Raw genomic sequence first — 24,016 nt, 5'->3', positions numbered from 1 at the left:
GTTTGGTCAACTGGAACAACGGAATTGCCCAAAAACAGGGCTCAAAGTCGGCGAAATCGCCGATGCGTATATGTCGCCGAGACCGCTAACTTCGTGGGAGCGTAATTCCCTGAGTTTTTGACCAAATTTCATACTTTTGGTGTCATTACCACTGGGAAAAGATTCTCTATCATTTCATAAGAAAACAATTTTTTTTTTTTCCCAAAAAAATCTATCGACATAGAAGGACAGTTTCAGAAAGGGGCCTGCGACAGTCAAAAGGTTAAAAGTATAAAAAGCAAAAAGTACATATAGTAAACCTTCAATTTAGTGGACTAACAGGGTGCAGGTGGCTGGTAATGGTGATCATAACTGCTGTGACCGTAAATGACAGACATCTCTGTAAACAACGGACTTTGTTGGTTGTTTCCAGATCAAGTGAATCGAATTTGACACAAAGTGGAGTTGACACAGTTTCTCTCTGCTGATGACTCGGTACTTCTGGGAGATTCTAAAGAAAAGTTGCAAAGGTTGATGGATGAATTTAGAGGGCATTAAAAAAAAAAAAGGTTAAAAGTGAACATAGGAAGGAGCACAATCATGATATCAGCAAGAAATATAAACAATGAAAGACTGGATATCAGATTGGAGGGAGGGAGCATGAAAGTGAATGTTATCAAATATTTGAGAGTGGACTTGTTGACAGATGGGTCTATGAAAGATGAGGTGAACTATGGAATAGGTGAGGGGTTCAATGATGTGGTGCACTGAGGTATCTGTGGAGGCAAAAGGGAAACTGTATTATAGTGGTAGCAACACTGTTATCTGGGTTTGAAGCATAGGTTTATATACTGGAGGCTGGAGGGAGTGGGGATGTTGTGTTTGAGGGCAATGTGCAGTGTGAGTATTATACATACAGAGAATTCAGAGCTTGGAGATTAAGTGTGGGATATACTTTTGAAGAGTTTTGAGAGTTTCTCTATTCTCTGAGCCTGACTATGGGCCAGGTTGCCAAAAATATAATTCAGAGAGGTTAGCGAGGTGGTTTGGGCAGTTAGAGAGGACGGAGCTGATTAGGATGATTAAAAAAGTTTATAAATCTAGGATGGAACAAAGAAAGGTGGTATAGGAGGTTCTGAGTGCCAGAAACTTGAACATCCAACAGGCTTGTGTGAGTGTTACACAGGAGTGAGTGGAAGCAAGTGGTTTTTGTGATGATGTGCTCTTGGAGTGTAAGCAATGTGACACATATGAAGGCTGTTGGAGTGTGAGCAAGGTGACACATATGAAGGAATTCAGAAAAATCCAGTTTGCCAGACTCGAGTTCTGGAGGTGGGAAGTACAGCTCCTGCACTCTGGAGGAGTAGGGATGTTGCAGGTTGGATAGATCAACTGAACTATAATGTCAGTACTTCTCTGTCAAGACAGTGATTGAGTAAGTGACAGTTCACATTATCTAGGTGGCAGATGGATGGTGGCTTAAAAAAAAATTGCAATGTCCATTAAATTGAGGGTTTCTAGCAAACCCCCCAATCCATCCCAACTTAATAGTCAGCTGTGATGTGTTCAAAACCAAGTGTGCTATTAAGCAATTATTTTAAATAAACACAAGTTTACCACTGACAAAAAACGCTTGCTGAGTCAGCTTTGTGAGAACTGGATGTAGCCAGATGGTCCTTGCATCAGAACACTTATCCATATATATGTAAGTATCTAACATAGATGTACATGTACAGTAATTCACAATGCCATTAAAACAACAATGTGAGCAGAAAATTTTGGCCTATACATGAGAGAATGGACCTGTCCAATGGATGTGAGCACTACAAAAAAAAAAAAAAAAATCCTACCCCACACTGTGCATGATGGGAACAGCTACCCTCTAGCTCAGTATTTGGGATAAAATAGTGACTTTGGGGCATTTTCTAGGATGGTTTTCATGGTATTATTGACTTTCTTGGAGCCAAATAATAGCTGGCAAGATGTGGCAGAAATATGAAATTTTTGTAAGATTTTCCTGAGGAAGGGCAACATCCTTCTCTGTCTGTTTTATGGGGTTTTACTAGTTCTGATTCAACAACTGGGATTGCCTTAACAATGACCAATCATTCTTAGTTATATTTTTTTAGGCTGAAAAATAGGAAAAAAAAAAAAAAACACTGACTTCTTGTGATGAGGATGATGAACTGAAAATAGAGAGCAAATTTTATATAAGAGTCCTGGCTTTATTGCCTTTGTTTCAAACTAGAATTTGTTGAAAAAAAGCATAAAATTGGCCAAATTACCAATTTCTGGACATTTTTTAGTCCTGGAAGTTGAATGGGTAGTTCTTGCAATTAACAGATAATACAGCAGGCATACTAGTGAAATAGCCAAAAGCTGGCTCAATTTGCACATTGGAAATGACCTAAAATAAACCTCAAAGTGGCCAAAATTACTATTGTATGGCATGCTAACCAACCTCCAGCTACATCAAATTTTGCATTTTTGGTGTCCTTACCTTTAGAAAAAAAAATTACATTTTAGAGGGTAAAATTATTTTTTAAATGCTGGCACAGAAGGGGCTTTTAATTTAGGGGTGATGACAGTGAAAGGGTCAAGAGAATCATTTGTAGCTGACCATCTCTTGTTTTAAAGTTCTTGTTAGGCAGTTTGTCAGTTTTTTCAATAGCTATGATGATAACATTGTTTCTTGTACACAAGAACTTCCAATGTAAGTTACCATCAGGTCTCAAACAATTCTCTTCCATTCTACTGGATGGTTCAAATGCATTTTGTACTTCTTTCCAGTTTTTATTTCTTTAATTTGTAATAGCGAACATCACATTGTTTTCTGTGGCCCAGTGGAAAATTTTGTTTACATCACCTTAAAGGTTTTATGTAACTTTGTTCTCTCTCCTCCTCTTGTTCCTTCCTCCCTATTTCTCTCCCTCTACCTCCATCCTCCAAATCTCTCTCCCTCTACCCTCATCCTTTCTATCCCTCTCCCTCTACATACTCCCTCCCTATCTCTCTATCTCTACCTCCTCTCTCCCTATCTCTCTCTCCCTATTTCTCTCTCATTTTCCCTATACCTCCTTCCTTCCTATCTCTCCCCCTCTACCTCCCCACTTCCTATCTCTCTCTCTCTTTCCCTGTACTGCCTTCCTCCCTATTGCAGTCCCATCTCTTCCCCATGACTTTAAGCAAAATGTTGGTCTTCTTTGCCACTACAATTCTTAGCATTTTTTTAAAGATGATTTCTTATAAGACTTCAAAAGAGAATTAATATTAAGAGAACAAAAACTAAGAAATACAACACACGACTTGCAAGCTCAGCCGCATGTGTCTGTCCCACCTAATGTTTGCTCCTGGGTGGCCAATGCTTCTTGATAAATAAGTCAGTTTCCTAATTCTTTGCTCTTAAGCAAATTACTGTAACCAATGTGTTAAGCGGTAGCTACCTGTATCACAAAATTACATGACTAAAACACAAATGAGTTTGTTTTAGGCAAACCTTGACAATGCCTGTTTCTTTAAAACAACATTTTACAGTTTCTATTTTTGTTTTATATAAGAGACAAAACTTAACCAAGCCTAACATTACTGCAAGCCCTGCATTTATTAATTTTAAAATGCATTATTTTAAAAACAACAACATATACAAAAACTAAAGAAGCTGGTCCTTACTTCCCACTTTGTTGACAAACTGTATACAGTATACTGCATATTTAAACTTAACCTAGTGATCTGCAAGTGTCACTACAATATTTAACAAGGGGTTCAGTGACATACAGATCTTAACCAATATTGGTGTTAATCTTCTAAACCAATATTGTCCTTCACAACTCTTGATTATATTAAGACAGAGCCCCACTCAAGCAGTGCTATACATCACATAGCTCAAATGTTATTACAAACACTTCATATACATAATGCTAAATTAAGACAAAAAATATGTATAACTGATTAAATATCTGGATTGTGATAGACTCGCTCTAGCTATTATACAGGTATATACACAAGCTTAGCTGACAAAAACAGTGAATTTTTTAGTATAAAAGGCAGGCAGGCATAGGCAGGCTTACCTGAACTATGTGAAATTATAATCATCCCAAAAACATTTCAATATGTTGGAATTATTTAAATTTATGAAAAAATTCAGCATAAAAATAATGAAAACATTGCATAAACCATTTTCTCCTAAATTTTCTAATGTCTAGTCAAGAGAACTTAATACGCACCCACATTCATATGTGTATTTCAATAACTGTCTTATAAATATAAATAAATAATTGGATCACTTCTTGCCAATAATGATTAACAGTGACTGGCCATCACAACACAATAGTACTGAGTGATAACACTTCTTGACTGACACTAATTTAGTGTTGCTAGCTGCCAACACTAACTATTCAAACTCTCAGAACTGACATACCATCAATACTTGGGCATACCATCAGATCTTACACTTGGTGCAATCTAAAATCTACTTGGGTTATAAAACTTCATACCTTAAAATGTACACTAAAGCCCATTTTACTACAAAGGTGGTGCAGTAAATAAAAATGGACAGGGTTTAGGTCACATGTAAGTGCTTCCTCACCCAAATCTATCAGCATAAACATTTCACCCACATCATCTGTGACCACAACTGGATTAAGATTTTGTAGGCCCCCAGCGATATTTTCAAAAGGCAAAAATGTTTAATAAATATTAAATTTATTTTTACAAGGCTAACCACAATTAAAAATCAAACATTTGCTTTGCATAATTTCTTGGAAACAAATTTCTCCAAAACATCAGTAATTATAAACTTACAGTAGTAACTGTGAACACTATTCACTTCATCTCTGGAGGCCCTCCAGCTGGCAGAGGACCTTGGGCTGCAGCCCCTAAAGCCCATGCCTTAATCTGGCCCTGACTATTATTGAGTCACTGCACCAGTCAGAGCTGTGACTGTCAATGTAGCATTGAGAACTGTGACTGTCACTGCACCAGTCAGAACTGTGTGTCACTGCACCAGTCAGAACTGAGAATGTTACTGCACCAGTCAGAACTGAGACTGTCACTGCACCAGTCACTGCACCAGTCAGAACTGAGACTGTCACTGCACCAGTCAGAACTGAGACTGTTACTGTGCCAGTCAGAACTGAGACTGTTACTGCACCAGTCAGAACTGACTGCAGACTGTGATGATGGGTTCATAGTGTTCAAGAGTTGAGCATCCAAATTTTCATATATGACTCTTTCTTAAATTAAACCAAAATTCTTCAAGGTGCTAATTGAGGGACTGAAGTAAACTTTGGGCTATTTCCATACTGTGATTTGTAGTTGAGCAATTTGTAAATTTCTTTGACTAAAATATATCTGCATATATTGATGTTCCTCAATAGGTGCACCAAGAATTCTGTGATGCTAAAATACAATATACAAATATATTACTTAGAATATATTCTCATGCAAAAATAAATTACTCCTTTGTATAATATTACCCAAACCCTTTCCCAGTGTGTACCTACAAGTAAAAAATAAATAACCTTAAATACGAAAATAATGTGAGATTTCTAAAAATAATTTGTCTATTAAATATATCTATAGTAGAAAAATACTCAGTACATCCAATCTGCTATATATATATATATATATATATACACTGTATATATGTATATTATATCTATCTTAGAGAATAAGACAAATCCCCTTTATTACCATTCTATATTAAGACAAATACAATATCTTACAGGAGCACACAAAATAAAGTTTATATATCTTAAAAGGATACAATAAGGCTCATAAGTTTGAATGTATCAGACTGACATATACATTGTTGTCAGTGATAACTTATTTGTAGCCACAGGAGCAAAACTAAGCTCATGGTGAGCTGTCTGCAGTGTTTACTGCTATGTGAGCATAACTTAGCTCATGGTGTGTAATCTTCTGTGTTTACTGCTTTGTGAGCAGAGCTAAGCTCATGGTGTGCCATCTTCAGTGCTTGTTGCTACAGGAGCTGAGCTAAGTTCATGCTGGCCTGTCTTTAGCAGTTGGTTTGTCATAATTTTTTTTTTTATTTCCAGTGGCTGTAGTCCTTACTACCACCACTTGTAAACCCTACCATTATTTTACTACTGTTAAAAAACACACACTTTCAAGTATGTGTAATGACATCTTTGTGCCAGCTCTCTTTAGTATGATTAATCAACATCCAGTGAAGCACATTCGTTTTGTAACTTACAAAGTGTGTATATAATATAGTATAGTCCCTCTACCAAAGCCTAGCATATTCATATTATACATTACAAAATATTAGTACAGTAAGGCCCTGCTTTACGGCGTTTCGCCTTACGGCATTCCGCTAAGATAAGATAAGATAAGATTTCGTTCGGATTTTTAACCCCGGAGGGTTAGCCACCCAGGATAACCCAAGAAAGTCAGTTCGTCATCGAGGACTGTCTAACTTATTTCCATTGGGGTCCTTAATCTTGTCCCCCAGGATGCGACCTACACCAGTCGACTAACACCCAGGTACCTATTTGCTGCTAGGTGAACAGGACAATAGGTGTAAGGAAACGTGTCGGAATTTCCACCCGCCGGGAATCGAACCCGGGCCCTCCGTGTGTGAAGCGGGAGCTTTAGCCACCAGACCACCGGGCTAATACGGCAATGTCAAATTATGACCAAAATTTGCTATACAGAAAGCGGTCTTTCAAATACGGTGCCCCCCACCCGGTTTGTTTACATTTTCCGTGACCACATTTGTTATGTCAAGAAATTTTCTAAAATTTCAAGCGTTTTAAAGATACTGCATATTTTATATGTACTCTGATAATTATACTTAAGTGTACCTATACCTAAATATACTTACACACTGTGCTGGTGTGCAGGTACACATTAAAATCGCTGAATCTCTCTCTACTCATGACGCCAATACTACGTAATAATAATCACTCTTGGGCACACTAAATGTCTTATTTTACATCAATATAGGCATTTTCATTAATCCATCTATGATATTTTCCTCAAAATTATATATGAAACCCATTACATAGCATATAAACATGATACATACACTCACAGAATAAAAATTGATGTAAATATGAGATTTGTTTACAAAGCAGCTGTGTAGGTAGTGTCGGAAGAATTATGTTTTCTCTAGTCAAACTGGGGGATAACTGTAGAAAAATATTCTTTTCGTATGCCTTTACTCTATATATAGCAATTCACGACCCTTGTGGGTTTAGTGCTTTTTATAATAATAATAATAATAATAATAATAATATTATTATTATTATTGTTAATATTAATAATAATAATATTATTATTATTATTATTATTATCTTCATTCACTCTAAAAATGGTGTGTTGCTGTTTGTTTATTCTGAACTAACTTGTACACAATGTAAGAGTATTTGTATTGTGAGGTAATTATTATTAAAATAAAAAAATATTGAGGTAAATGTTTTACAAACTCTTACAAATGGACATGAATGAGATAAAAGTAGACACATTAATACGCATTTATTTCGCCTGACCAAGTGATCGTCCACTACCTGTTCAGTTTGTGTTCTTACATTGTCTCAACTCTGTATCTCGTTCTCTCTCTCGTTTACTCTTTCGTTAACTAGTTGGCTCTCATTGATGATGGCGTCTAAGGTTAGCTGTAATAAAAAGAGAAGTCGTAAGCCTCTTGCTTTAAGTGCCAAGTTAGAGGATGATGGTGTGCCATTCTGATTTTATTCAATAAACACCCTGCCACTCACCTCTCACACATTAATATTAATATTTTAAGGTAAGTAATAAGTGTACTCTGTGTGTATCTTACCTTTTACTGTGTTTTTAATGCCTATTTCTATTGCTAACTGATATAAGTTAGTGTAAACTTGTTGTCTGGCATTTATTGCATATTTTATGTGTGCTCTGATAATAATACTTGTGGAGCTGTGTGGTAGCCGGGTGGAGGGACAACATTACGTCTTCTCTGCTCAGCCATCAGAGAAAACGTGTATGAATCTGCGTTTGGCCCAGCCACTCCCTCACTCCGCTTTTGTTTACAATTTTCAGCATGAATTATTCATTACTTCTACCTTCGTTTATGATGGCATCTAAAGGTAGTTGTTAGAAATGATTAAATTCAGTGAACAAGGCATGTCGATGTTAATAATATGGCTCTGGGCCACAGTGTAGGTAGCCGGTAGGTGTAGCCCAGGCGGGCTACACCTACCGGCTACCTACATTGACTTCCTACAAATAAATACTACTCACCTCTCTTCCTATATTAAGACTACACATATTTTAAGGTAAATAATGAGTGTACTGTATGTGTATTTTACCTCTCTGGGATGTTTTAAATATCGTATATTAAGTATGAGACGGGGAGCCAGTGCTACCTACACCTGGGCTACCTGCACCTGACTTCCTACAAATAAGTACTACTCACCTCTCTCCCTACATTAAGATTACAAATACTTTAAGATAAGTAATGAATTTACTGTGAATGTATTTTACTTTGTGTGTTTTTAATGCCTAGTTCTATTACTAACTTAATATAATTTAATGTAAACTTGTTGTCTGGCATTTATATGCATTTATAAATGGAAAAAATGGCGTTCTGCCTTCTGGCGATGTCTGCTTTCCAGCGACAGCCTGGAACCTAACCCACCGTATAAGTGGGGCCCTACTGTATTATAAATATAAGACACCAAACCTGCTAATGAGACCTTTATAGGCACTAGTGAGGAATGCACAAACTGGCTTAATGAACAAAACATCAATTTTAACTGAAATGTGTTTTCATGATATATAGTTTTCTATGTTAACAAGTGTCTACTCCTTTAATATACTGCACATCAACTTTCATTTTAATGCATTTGTGTACTAAGTATGATCTTTGTACACAATGTTGTATCTGTTACAGTGTTGTTTAACTAAATATGGATCTATAATAAAAAGACACTTTGTTAAGACTTACAGCCTCATACTCTGGCTGTAACTATTTATAACTAACCTGCAGATTTGGGAGAAATCGTCAGATGACCTTTCAGTCGATCATGGACCATTGTCTAGTAACTTGATAATGGTTCTGGAAAAACCGAAATGTTGTCTCAAGATTTTTCTTCAATTTGCAAGTTACTTGTGAAGAAACTTTAGTGAAAACTCCTAGAGTGGGAGTGCAACCTCAATCAACATATCCAAGTATAGACTCATTTTCTTATTATTGATCAGATGTATATGTATCTTGCATTTAAGGATAGGCTAAACTGCACAACAAATATTGCTTTTGCTTATGGAGTAAGTGCTGTTGGCTCAACAGTCCAGGTGTAAACTGGACCTACTGAGTGACTTGTCGTACTCTGACCGTTGTTCAAGTGGATTCGGCGAATGTGTTTCTCTAGATGGACATTCTGGGAGGCAGCATAGTTACAGTGAGGACAGCGGTAGGGACGCTCGCCAGTGTGGGTAGTGAGATGTCGTCTCAGATTGTAGGGCTGACCAAACTGCTTGCCACACACAGGGCACATAAAAGCCTGCTTGTCAGCTGGTGCCACTTGACCCAGGTCTGGGGTGCTACCTCGAGGGGTAGTAGAGGTGTAAGGTGTGAATGCTCCACTTGATGGACCTACAGGCGTGGCTGCACCCATGGAGGAGTTGCCATTGACACGTGAGGCGAGGCTGGTGGGAGTGCTTGCCGCAACAGGCTGACGCAGCTCCACCACAGGAATGAGGGCGCCTGGACGCACATGCTCCCAACCCTACAAAAAATAAGTCCTTTGTCAGTCAGGGGAAAGAGTCAAGGGTTTGGGAAGACAGAGCCAGTATGGGGAATGTAAAGGTCATGGTCAAGGTCATAGGGGTAGGTTATAAGTCACACTAATGATGAGGGATGGTCACAAATAGGTACTGTACACGACTGAGAAGTGCAACAGAAAGACGTAATGATTGTCTAAGGTATCTTCACCATTGTCACACCTTTATTTGTGGCACTTATTATGTATTAAAATATGTGGTGCACACTACACCCGCAGCCGCATGCAACCAAGATATACCGTGGATACACATCTATGACAGAGTAACTCTACCCTTAACTAGGAAAGGAGGTCACCTTACAATACTTGGGGTGCTTGCCTGTCTGCCAGCATTTTCAGAGGACACATGAATAAACATTTACGCTAACATAGACAGCATGTATGGTACATCACATACCTATAATTCTGACAATTTTGATATGCAGTACAGTGGAACTTCTACTTACAAGTTTAATCCATTCCGTGGCCTTGCTCGCATCTGGATTTGCTCGTTTGCAGAGTCAATTTTCCTCATTTAAATTAATTGAAATGGAATTAATCCGTTTCAGTGGAATTCCAGGCATGACAATATACTTCAATAATTTTCCTAATATCAACTCTATGGCTTATTTATCTATCACAATTCATCTAATATGACATAAACAATATTAATAATATAGAAACATGATATATACACTAGAATGAATAAAATACATGTCATTACATATGTGGCTAGTGGTAGTGACAGCGGCCATTGTCGTAGTCGTTGGGGTTTATAGGGCCACCACAGCAGTCATTCCTGCTCCTGACTACATGTGCAGAGAACCTTGGATAACCCAAAAAAGTCAGACAGAGTGACTTATAATTGTCACTGACTCCTTCTGCTTTAGTATTGTACATATTGTAGAAGTGGTACACTGGTACTGCCTGGCCAAGTCCTTAACCCTCCACCTAGTTTGTTTATCTATGATTTCCTGCTTTAATTCCATGGAAATCATCCTCTTTTTCTTCTCAGCACTGTCCTTTGCACTTGCTTACTTAGGACCCATGATTAGAAACAAGAAATTTCACAAAATAGCTGCACAAAACATAAGGAAAACATGAGAATTCCCTCCACCGCAAGTGAAGTGGACTGAGCATTGTTTTGATACATATTGCCATCTCGTGGTGGCGTTCGGAAACTCACTTATACTATAGGGTACAACAGGGTCTGCCACTGCTACCTCATGATGTCTGCCACTGCTGCTTCATGATGTTTGCCACTGCTGCTTCATGATGTCTGCCACTGCTGCTTCATGATGTCTGCTACTGCTGCTTCATGTCTGCCACTGCTGCTTCATGTTGTCTGCCACTGCTACCTCATGATGTCTGCTCCCACTTTTGCTAACATGTTGAACTTTCCAGTATGTGAAGGTTGAGGGACAGTGCCAATTGGACGGTGACATCAATTATTTACTCTTGAACAACGCCAAAGAATCGAACATTTCTGCTACTTTGAGCTCAATTTCAAGGAACTTTTCATCGTGAAACCAATCAAAATCATATCTATTTCTGTACTATATCTTCCATTCTATCAACTGAGACCAAAAAAAAACAAAAAACAAGAATACAACCATAAAAACCATATATAACAAATAACAAAAAAAGGCACAATACCGTGACTGGAACGATACACAAATAACCCGCACATAGAAGAGAGGAGCTTACGACGACGTTCCGGTCCGACTTGGACCATTTACAAAGTCACACTTCTCGTTAGTGTGACTTTGTAAATGGTCCAAGTGGGAATGAAATGTCGTTGTAAGCTCCTCTCTTCTATGTGCGGGTTATTTGTGTATAAAAACCATATGAAAGCATACTGCTAAGGGGAGGCTAATGGCTGAGAAATGAACTCTGTTATTTATAGTCCGATTTCTTTCATTTTTGGTCTACGTTAAGAAGCATCTTTCCATCATACATTGCCCATGTTTCAATAAGATAGTCCAGCAAACAATTGAGATCCAATTCCCTAGATCAAGAGCAAGAGCCCTTCACCAGCATCAAGGAACCTCCCTTGAGGCCTGCTCGCATCTGGATTTCGCTTGCGTCTGGAAGCAAAAAATTGACTGAGCGACTGCTCGTATCTGGAAAAACTTGCATGTGGATGCACTCGTAAGTAGAGTTTCCACTGTATTCTTATTGTAAAATGCTGGATAAGATTTAGAGTTAATTACCTGGTAATATTTTGAAATGTTTTAGCATCCCAACATTCTTTTGTCTTGTTTAAAACTATACAGTGGACCCCCGGTTAACGATATTTTTTCACTCCAGAAGTATGTTCAGGTGCCAGTACTGACCGAATTTGTTCCCATAAGGAATATTGTGAAGTAGATTAGTCCATTCCATTCCCCCAAACATACACGTACAAACGCACTTACATAAATACACTTACATAATTGGTCGCATTCGGAGGTGATCGTTATGCGGGGGTCCACTGTAATTAAAGACAGTGTATAAAGAGAAGATATGACTGCATATACTTTATTGTTGTGTATATGTGTACAGTATTAATAAGTACAGTAAACTCTCAATTTATAAGACTAACAGGGTAAAGCAAGAGACTGAGGTGGACAGAGACGAGATTGCTTTACTGTGACTGTAGCAATAATGGACAAGTCTGTACACAACAAACTTTGTATATATGTTGTTTCTGAATCAATTGATCAAACAATATTTGCCCTATTTTTCTTAGGTCTATTACACTGACAGTCGTTAAATTGGGAATTTACTGTTTAGGGATGTACATATACAAATCTTCTGAGGAACTAGGGAGAAAAACACACAATAACATATATTAGTTAAGGTTGGGCACATAAAGGAGATAGCCAAAAATTAGCTGTATTAGCCTGGGCTAGTATGAACACTGCAGGTCTTGACCTAGCCTGGGCTAGTGCACACTGCAGGTCTTGACCTAGCCTAGGCTAGTACACACACTGCAGGCCTTGACCTAGCCTGGGCTAGTATACAAGTCTATCCAATGCTTGCCTAGCATTAGTCAAATAGTCCAGTTGACCAACAGTATACCTCCTTAAATAAACATTCATATACAGTGGAACCCTGGTTTTCTTATGCCCCAGCTTACATGTAAAACAGTTATTCTCTATAAAATGTATTTTTTGATAATATTTCTCATAAGAAATAATGTAAATCCAATTAATCTGTTCCAGACACCCAAAAAATATTAACAAAAAATACATTTTATGGAGAAAAACTGTGGTTTTACAAGCAGGCTAGGGCATATGAAAACTGGGGTTCCACTGTATACTCTTAATTTATATACATACATGTACTGAATGACCAAAAATAGGTACATATACCAATTAATATACAGTAAGAGTGAAAGTCAGTAAGATGATGTATTGGTTAAATTCAGTCAAGAATATATGTTTAAAGTCCTTCACCAAAATGAGAGGTTAACCAGCAGACTAAAGTCAGCCACACTAACTATGTAAGTCAGTCAGTAAGTCAGAGAGCTTAGTGAGAAGCAAGTCATGAGAGAAACAGATGTCTCACAGTTCCAGTAAATCTTACGATTCACAATGCATCTTAAAACACGCAACTGCTCTAGCTTACCCAATGTACCTGTTATGGATTGATTTGTACATTTGTTTTTCAAAATATTTTTTATTAGGGAATAATGGGAGAGATTCTAAAGAAAATTTTTCCTCATAAAATTCCACCATGATATGTGGTGGAAAATTAGAAGATGCTACTGAAGCTTTAGCATTTTAATAATATTAACCCTTTGACTGTTTTGGTCGTATATATATGTCTTGCGGGCCACCGTTTTTTATGTATATACTCAAATTCTAGCAGCTTCAAATCAATCAGGAGAAAGCTGGTAGGCCCACATGTGAGAGAATGGGTCTGTGTGGTCAGTGTGCACTATATAAAAAAAATCGTGCAGCATGCAGTGCATAATGAGAAAAAAAAACTGACCATTTTTTTAATTAAAATGCCGACTTTGTGGTCTATTTTCCTATAGTATTTATGGTTGTATTCTCGTTTTCTTGGTCTCATTTGATAGAATGGAAAACATATTATACAAATAGAGGTGATTTTGATTGGTTTTACTATGAAGAGAACCTGAAAATGGAGCTCAAAGCAGAGGAAATGTTTGATTTTTGCCGATGTTCAAAAGTAAACAAATGATGTCATTTTTCCAATAAATGTCCAAGTAGCCATTCTAATATGCAGTCATGAAGGGGTTGACATTATTTATACAATTATTACAGTATTGCAGTAGTCTGCATAACAGTAAATCTTCTATTTTTTGTTTGAATAAAATTCAAAATAGAAAGCGAGAGTAATATCAGAGGGGCCTGGAGATGTGACTGATGAACAAAGAAAATGTTATTTTAGAGCCAGGAATGTCTGCATTGTTCATTCTGGACCCTATTTTGAAATTGTCATATTTTTTTATTTTCGTGAAATTGGCCAAATTGCAAATTTCTGACCACATTATTGGGTAGTTGAAATTGGTAAATGGGCAGTTTCTTGTACTCAATCGATAGAAAAAATGGAGTTCTAAAGAAACAGCTATGAGTTTGGTCGACTGGAACAATGGAATTAGCTGAAAATAGGGCTCAAAGTGGGTGAAATCGCCGATTCGTAAATATCGCTGAAGTCACTAATTTTGTGAGAGCATAATTCCGTCAGTTTTCCATCAAATTTCGTTCTTTTGGTGTCATTACAATCGGGAAAAGATTCTCTATCATTTCATAAGATTTTTTTTTTTTTGTGTGTGGGGGGGGGGGGGGGGGTTGCGACACCAGGAGACACCTCAGGATTTGGGGTTGCGACAGTCAAGGGGTTAATCTAGGATATTAAAATGTTATACCAATGCTCTTGTATGGGTGTTAGGCATGGGTTGTGAATGTTGCAACAAGGAGAAGGTTGGAGGCAGTAGAGATGTCATGTCTGAGGGTAATGTGTGGTTTGAATATAATGCAGAGAATCCGTAGTATGGACATTAGGAGGAGTTGTGGGATTACCAAAACTATTATCCAGAGGGCTGAGGAGGGGTTACGGAGATGGTTTGGACATGTAGAGAGAATGGTACAAAATAGAATGACTTCGAGAGTATATAAATCTGTAGTGGAGGGAAGGCGGGGTAAGGGTCGGCCTAAGAAAGGTTGGAGGGAGGGGGTAAAGGAGGTTTTGTGTGCAAGGGGCTTGGACTTCCAGCAAGTGTGTGTGAGCATGTTAGATAGGAGCGAATGGATGTGAATGGTTTTTAGGACTTGACGTGTTGTTGGAGTACATATAAGCAAGGTAACATTTATGAAGGGATTCAGGGAAACCGGCAGGCCGGACTTGATTCCTGGAGATGGGAAGTACAGTGCTTGCACTCTGAAGGAGGGGTGTTAATATTGCAGTTTTATAACTGTAGTGTAAGCACGCCTCTGGCAAGATAGTGATGGAGTGAGTGATGATGAAAGTTTTTCTTTTTTTTGGGCCACCCTGCCTTGGTGGGAAATGGCTGATGTGTTAATAATAACAATAAAATTAAAATGTTAAACTTTTGCTGACACACTTGAACACAGGGAGTGTAGTAAAAGCAGCCAATATTGTTAGTGCTATGTCTACTGACAGCTATTGCTGCAAGTGCTATATCTGACACAACCATTGTTGCAAGTGTTGTGTCTACTGACAACCATTGTTGCAAGTGTTGCATTTACTAACACAACCATTGTTGCAAGTGTTGTGTCTACTGACAGCCATAGTTACACGTGTTGCATTTACTAACACAACCAGTGTTGCAAGTGTTGTGTTTACTGACAACCATTGTTGCAAGTGTTGTGTTTACTGGCAAACATTATTGCAAGTGTTGTGTCTACTCACACAATCATTCTTGCAAGTGTTGTGTCTACTGACAATCACTGTTGCAAGTGTTGTGTCTACTGACACAGCCATTGTTACAAGTGCCGTGTCTACTATAAACCTTTAACCCTTTGACTGTCGCAAGCCCCTTTCTGAAACTGTCATTCTATGTCGCAAAAGTTTTGTGGAAAAAAATTATTTTTTCTTATGAAATGAGAGAGAATCTTTTCCCGATGGTAATGACACCAAAAGTACGAAATTTGGTCGAAAATTCATGGAATTATGCTCTGCAAAGTTAGTGGTCTCGGCGACATATACATGTCGGCGATTTTGCCGACTTTGAGCCCTGTTTTTGGCCAATTCCGTTGTTCCAGTTGACCAAACTCATAGCTATTTCTTTAGAACTCCATTTTTTTCTATCTGTTGAGTACAAGAAACTGCCCATTTACCAATTTGAACTACCCAATAAAGTGGTCATAAATTGGCAACTTGGCCAGTTTCACGCAAATTAAAAAAGATGCCAGTTTCAAAATAGGGTCCAGAATAAACAATGTAGACATTCTTGGCACTAAATTAACATATCCTCTTTTCATTAGTCATGTCTCTAGCCCCTCTTATATTACTATTGCTTTCTACAGTCGTCCCTTGTTTTTCATAATTAATCCGTTCCTGGAGGAGCTACTATAAACGAAATTTACGATTTGCGAATCAATTTTCCCCATAAGAAATAATGTAAATACAATTAATCCGTTCCTGACACCCAGAAGTATTAAAACAAAAAAATTTTTTACATGAAATGTACATGTAGCACATAAGCAATATAATGGGAAATGATGAATGAAACATTAACAGCATAACACTTACCTTTATTGGAGATTCTTCTTAGTGTATGGGAGACTGGAGGAGGAGAGAGATTGGATTGTTTACAGTTTGGAAGGGGAATCCCCTTCCAGCAACACCTCAGGTACCAAATGCTTCTCTGGGGTTGCTTCTCTTATCTGTTTCTTAATGCCATTAGGACCACCTTGAGAGTCACTCTAGTCCTGTCTCGCAAAGTAACTGTGGAGAGAGCTCTGTTTCTGGCGTCTCTTTAACACTTCCCTAAAATGGCCCAAGACTTTGTCACTGTACATATTTCTCACCTTCTTTACCACAGGCTTGGCACTAGGAGCTGTCTTAGGAGCCATGGTAGCTTCTTTAGTACGTACTTGCAAGCACTAAAATGAGTGGAATATGTATTATGAAATATTTCGTAGGAGCACTTGAGGGGACCTTCATTCACTGGTAAACAATGCCAGACTGGCTGGGTAGGGAGGCCGCCCTAGCTCACACCGTGCGTACACTTCCCGGACAAACTACTTTTCGCGAGTCAACCTATGAAAAGCGAGTCCATGTTTATACGAAAATACCCCTATGATTGGCGAAATTTATGATTGCCGAGAACTACGAAAAGCGAGGGACCACTGTATTTTGATTTTTTATTCATACAAAATTTACTGTTACGCAGACTAATGAATTATTGTTAAAATGGTATAAATAATATCAGTGCACTAGTGAAAGAATATTAGACTCCCCAGTTGACGTGTATTGGACGTGTGGTGTAATTTGCTTACTCCTGAACATTGGTAAAAATCAAACATTTCCGCTAATTTGAGCTCAATTTCAAGGTCGTTTTCATCGTGAAAGTAATGAAAATCATTTCTATTTCTGTAATATGCTTTCCATTTTATCACCTGAGACCATGAAAACGAGAATACAACAATAAATACTACATGAAAATACTACACCTCAAAGTCGGCATTTTAATCACAAAAAAAAAAATCAGTTTTTTTTTTCTCATTACGCACTGCATGCTGCAGGATTTTTTTTTTTATGTGGTGCACACTGACCACAAAGACCCATTCTCTCACATGTGGGCCTACCATCTTTCTCCTGCTTGATCTGAAGCCGCTAGAATTTACGCGTATAAATACGTTAGAAACTGTGGTGCTTAAGATGTATATATACGATGTAAACAGTCAAAGGGTTAATAGTATTTTTATAAAAACAAAACTAGGCATCAGTCGTGTAAAAGTTTTTTATATATATTATCATATTCATGAAATGTATCAAATTATCTCAGCAAATTGTAACATATTCTTTCCTCACTATAACCTATTATATTTTCTGCAGGTGCTTCTGACCTTGATCTTGACACAAGCTGGTGCTTCTGACCTTGATCTTGACACAAACTGGTGCTTCTGACCTTGATCTTGACACAAGCTGGTTCTTCTGACCTAGACCTTGACACAAGCTGGTACATCTGTCCTTGACCTTGACACAAGCAGGTGCTTCTGACCTTGACACAAGGAGGTGCTTTTGGTTTCTTCATACAATATGAGTCTTGCCTTTACCACCCATCAAGGGAGGTACATACTGTGATACTGCTGAAGGGCTTTTGACCCAAGTAATTGGGGCTACCTGCCATGCCATGAAGGGGGTTTAGCACTTCTCCATGAATATTATTATGATATTACTAAGTTATTAGTGTATGCCTCATTAAATGTTTGCAGTTCATTGTTAGGAAGAAGGCTGTAAAGTTGTCATTTTTAATTGTTCAAACAGTGACAATTCATGGTTACCTGACAAGCTTGTTTGTGTGTTTGGTGTTAACGTTATGATGTATGGCCGTGTACTATAGCATATACAAGATGTGTCCAGGTCCTCTCTTGTTCAGTGGAACATTACAGGCCACTTGACCAGGTACTGAAAGATTATTTTTTTTTATTAACACATCGGCCGATTCCCACCAAGGCAGAGTGACCAGAAAAAGAAAAACTTTCATCATCATTCACTCCATCACTGTCTTGCCAGAGGGGTGCTTTACACTACAGTTATAAAACTGCAACATTAACACCCCTCCTTCAGAGTGTAGACACTGTACTTCCCATCTCCAGGACTCAAGTCCGGCCTGCCGGTTTCCCTGAATCCCTTCATAAATGTTACTTTGCTCACACTCCAACAGCATGCCAAGTATTAAAAACCATTTGTCTCCATTCACTCCTATCAAATACACTCACGCACGCTTGCTGGAAGTCCAAGCCCCTCACACACAAAACCTCCTTTACCCCCTCCCTCCAACCCTTTCTAGGCCGACCTCTACCCTGTCTTCCCTCCACTACAGATTTATACTGGATAATAGTTTTGGTAATCCCACACCTTCTCCTAATGCTCAAACTACGAATTCTCTGCATTATATTCACACCACACATTGCCCTCAGACATGACATTTCCAATGCCTCCAGCCTTCTCCTCATTGCAACATTCATCACCCATGCTTCACACCCATACAAGAGTGTTGGTACAACTGTACTCTCATACATTCCCCTCTGACTCACGAAATTGTAATGACACGATTGCAAACAAACCATACCACGGGCGGGATTTGAACCCGCGGTCAGAGAGTCTCAAAACTCCAGACCGTCACGTTAGCCACTGGACCAGCTAGCCACAATAAGATTCGTCCAACTAGGTATATTTCTACACCATAGGAAGGTTAGGATAGGCACCACTGTGACCACAAATGCAAGTTTTTACAGACGAATCCCCAGCTAGTGTGGCCGTGACGAACTCTAGCTCAAGTCCCTTCACTGCCGTTTGTTTGCAATCGTGTCATTACGATTTCGTGAGTCATGTTGACGGCAGTGAAGGGACTTGAGCTAGAGTTCGTCACGGCCACGCTAGCTGGAGATTCGTCTGTAAAAACTTGCATTTGTGGTCACAGTGGTGCCTATGCTAACCTTCCTATGGTGTAGAAATATACCTAGTTGGACGAATCTTATTGTGGCTAGCTGGTCCAATGGCTAACGCGACGGTCTGGAGTTTTGAGACTCTCTGACCGCGGGTTCAAATCCCGCCCGTGGTATGGTTTGATTCCCCTCTTTGCTTCCACGGACAAAGTTCTTTGTCTCTACAGACTCCTAAGTGCACAACTCACCCGCTAGGAATTTTTATTGACCTAAGAAAAGGTTTTGACACAGTAGACCACGGAATCCTACTCTACAAACTTGACCATTATGGTATAAGAGGCCATGCGCTTGCATATTTCAAATCCTACCTTACTAATAGGTATCAGTATGTCACCATTAAAGACACAGCATCATCAACATGGCCACTTGATACTGGAGTTCTGCAGGGAAGTGTCCTTGGACCCCTGCTCTTTCTCATTTACATCAATGATCTTCCAAACATATCCCAACACCTGAAACCCATTCTCTTTGCTGACGACACGACTTATGTCATCTCTCACCCTAATCTTGCCACCCTCAACACCATTGTTAATGAGGAACTGCTCAAATTATCAACTTGGATGACAGCCAATAAACTTACACTTAACACTGACAAAACCTACCAAACATAATATACATATGTATATTATGTTTGGTAGCAGAGCAGGTGCTGCACAACTTAACATTAAGATCAACAGCACTCTAATTGCCAGACATATTGAGGGCAAATTCCTAGGCCTATACCTCGACAACAACCTGAATTTCAGCACCCATATAAAACACATAACAAAAAAAAGTATCCAAAACAGTTGGGATCCTCTCCAAGATACGCTACTACGTGCCACAAAATGCCCTTCTCACACTATACCATTCACTTATTTATCCATACCTCACCTATGCTATTTGTGCTTGGGGATCAACTGCAGCAACACACCTAAAGCCAATAATAACTCAACAAAAAGCTGCAATAAGAATAATCACTAAATCCCATCCCTGGCAACACCCCCCCCCCCCACTCTTCATAGATCTAAACTTGCTCCCTGTTCAGAACATCCACACTTACTACTGTGCAATCTACATTTACAGGACCTTAAATTCCAATATTAACCTTGATCTAAAATGCTTTCTTGATAGTTGTGACAGGACCCACAGGCATAACACCAGACACAAACATCTCTACGACATTCCCCGTGTCCGACTAAACCTTTACAAAAATTCAATGTATGCCAAAGGCCCTAAAATCTGGAACACACTACCTGAAAACTCTAGAACAGCAGACACATTCATCACCTTCAAAACTACTGTTAGAAAACATCTTATCTCCCTGATACACCCCATCAACTAACTACATAAAAACCACCTGGTGGTCCTCACTTACACTCACTCACCCATTTGACTATAAGCACAGAAATACATATCCTAATCTTAAAATAATGATTCCTAACTAGTCATAAGTTTGCCTGTGATACTCCAATATAGAAACTATGTATTGTGCCAAAACAAAAGCATTCACATTGCTAAACTCACAAACTAGTACGTATTTATCACTTAGTATTTAGTATTTTAGCATTTACTCCACAATTTGTTATGATTTAGGGTTAAGAATTAATCTAAGTTTGCCCGAAATGCCTAGCCATGCTAGGTGTTCTAGTGGCCCCCTCTGTAATTAGTATTTTACTACATGTAAACCACACAATAACCTAAATCTGTAAACCCTGCATTGTAATCCTTATAGAGAATAAACTTTGATTTGACTTGATTGATTTCCCTTCATCAATTCTATGATTCACCTCATCCTTCATAGACCCTTGTGCTGACACATCCACTCCTAAATATGTGAATACGTTCACCTCCTCCATACTCTCTCCCTCCAATCTGATATCCAATCTTTTTATCCTCATAACCTTACTCTTCCCTATATTCATTTTTAATTTTCTTCTCTTACATACCCTACCAAATTCATCCACCAACCTCTACATCTTCTCTTCAGAATCGCCCAAAAGCACAGTGTCATCAGCAAAGAGCAACTGTGACAACTCCCACTTTGTGTTTCATTCTTTATCTTTTAACTCCACACTTCTTGCCAAGGCCCTCGCATTCACTTCTCTTACAACCCCATCTAAATATATTTAACAACCATGGTGACATCACACATCCTTGTCTAAAGCCTACTTTTACTGGGAAATAATCTCCCTCTCTCCTACATACTCTAACCTGAGCCTCACTATCCTCATAAAAAGTCTTCACTGCTTTCAGTAACCTACTTCCTATACCATACACCTGCAACATCATGCTTTTTCCAAATCCATAAATGCCACAAAAACCTCTTCACCGTTACCTAAATACTGTTCACCTATGTTTCACTGTAAACACTTGGTCTACACACCACCTACCTTTCCTAAAGCCTCATTGTGCATCTGCTATCCTACTCTCCGTCTTACTCTTAATTCTTTATTTATTTATTTATTTATTTATTTATAATTTGAGCACACTTACAGAGGTACAAAAAAAATACAGATAAGAGCAGCATGCCAAAGCCACTTATACTATGCATAGCATTACGGGCTGGCTTAAAATTAACTTAAGATTAACTAAGCAATGATGAAATCAGTGAAAAACATTAATGTAAACTGATTACTATAAAGCACAAGTGAGTATTACAAAGACAGGTCATATGGTTGCATGCATTGTTGTAAATTCAGTAGAATGGAGTATTCTGTTAGGTAGTGTATTTAAAAAATAATAAAGTTAGATTGGGTTTTAGGTTTAACATTTATGTGATATAATTGTGAGAAACATTTAAGATATACAATTTATAAGGTTCAGTTATTCAGTATTTATTTGGTTTTGGGTGAGTAAGTGATCTTTGAGAAGAGACTTGAATTTATAAACAGGTAGTGTTTCTTTTATATTTACAGGTAATGAATTCCAGATTTTAGGGCCTTTTATGTGCATTGAGTTTTTGCATAGCGTGAGATGGACACGAGGAATATCAAAGAGTGATCTGTGCCTTGTGTTATGGTCATGTGTTCTGTTGAGGTTGGCAAGGAGATGTTTGAGGGGAGGGTTAATATCAGAGTTGAGTGTTCAATAATAACTACCATACACCTTACCAGGTATACTCAGCAGACTTATTCCCCTATAATTTTTGCACTCTCTTTTTATCCCGTTTGCCTTTATACAAAGGAACTATGCATGCTCTCTGCCAATCCCTAGGTACCTTACCCTCTTCCATACATTTATTAACCCTTTCAGGGTTGGTGCCGTGTTAGTACGGCTTGCACACAAGGTTTAGTGCCGTACTAGTACGCATACATTCTAGTGCCTTCAGATTTAGTGAGAGAAAGCTGGTAGGCCTACATATGAAAGAATGGGTCTATGTGGTCAGTGTGCACAGTATAAAAAAAAATCCTGCAGCACACAGTGCTTAAAAAAAAAAAGCTCCAACCGTGTTTTTGCTTTAAAACAGCGACTTTGCAGTGCATTTTTGTATGTTATTTATGGTTGTATTCTAGTTTTCCTGGTCTCATTTTATAGAATGGAAGACATATTACAGAAATTGAGATGATTTTGATTGGTTTCACAATGAAAAGTACCTTGAAATTGAGCTCAAAGTAGCAGAAATGTTCAATTTTTGCCAAAGTTCAAAAGTAAACAAATCATGCCACGTGTCCAATACACATCTAATATTCTTTCACATGTGTGCTGATATTGTACCATTTCAACACTAATGCAGTAGTCTGCATAACAGTAAATTTTCTATTTTTTGTGAGAATAAAAATTCAAAGTGGAAAGCAAAAGAAATGTAAGAGAGGTCTGGGGACGTGACTAATGAACAGAAAAAATGTTATTTTAGTGTCAGGAATGTCTGTCTTGTTTATTCTGGACCCTATTTGGAAACTGACATCTTTTGAAATTTGTGTGAAATTGGCAAAATTGCCAATTTCTGACCACTTTATTGGATAGTTGAAATCAGTAAATGGGTGGTTTCTTGTATTCATTCGATAGAAAAAAATGGAGTTCTAGCGAAGTAGGTATGATTTTTGTCGACTGGTACATTGGAATTGGTCGAAAATAGGGCTCAAATTGGGCGAAATCGCCGATGCGTAAACATTGTCGAGACCGCTAACTTCACAAGAGCATAATTCTGTAAGTTTTTTATAAAATTTCATATTTTTGGTGTCATTATGATCGGGAAAAGATTCTCTATCATTTCATAAGTTTTTTTTTTTTTTTTTTTTTTGAAAAATTTCTGACCCTGAGAACAAGTTCCGGAGAGGGCCTGTCGACCCTGAAAGGGTTAAATAATAGCACCAACCACTCCAAAACTATATCCCCACCTGCTGCTAACATTTCTATCTTTATCCCATCAGTCCCAGCTGCCTTACCACCTTTCATTCTACCCACTGCCTCATGAACTTTCCCCCCCCACTCACAACTGGCTCTTCCTCACTCCTACAATATGTTATTCCTCCTTGCCCTATACACGAAATCACAGCTTCCCTATCTTCATCAACATTTAACAGTTCCTCAAAATATTCCCTCCATCTTCCCGATACCTCTAACTCTCCATTTAATAACTCTCCTCTCCTATTTTTAACTGTCAAATCCATTTGTTCCCTAGGCTTCCTCAACTTATTAATCTCA

General features: G+C 38.3%; 1 protein-coding gene across 6 annotated transcripts in view; it reads right to left on the bottom strand.

The window, feature by feature from the left end:
* Nucleotides 1-24,016, bottom strand: part of LOC128692563 (protein tramtrack, alpha isoform) — a 397,508-nt gene that overhangs the window by 44,174 nt on the left and 329,318 nt on the right. For 3 of the 6 annotated variants that reach the window (XM_053781707.2, XM_053781708.2, XM_053781709.2), the window contains exon 5: nt 320-490. The exons of 2 other annotated variants lie outside the window; for them this stretch is intronic. In XM_053781707.2, the coding sequence (XP_053637682.2) occupies nt 320-490 (171 nt within the window). Of the gene's footprint in view, nt 1-319; nt 491-8,185; nt 9,708-24,016 lie in introns of those variants that run through there. One more of the 6 variants, XM_070090090.1, reaches the window with a different exon arrangement.

Source organism: Cherax quadricarinatus, chromosome 30 (assembly GCF_038502225.1).
Source record: "Cherax quadricarinatus isolate ZL_2023a chromosome 30, ASM3850222v1, whole genome shotgun sequence".
NCBI classification, from domain to species: domain Eukaryota; kingdom Metazoa; phylum Arthropoda; class Malacostraca; order Decapoda; family Parastacidae; genus Cherax; species Cherax quadricarinatus.
This window is presented reverse-complemented; position numbering and strand designations above follow the sequence as displayed.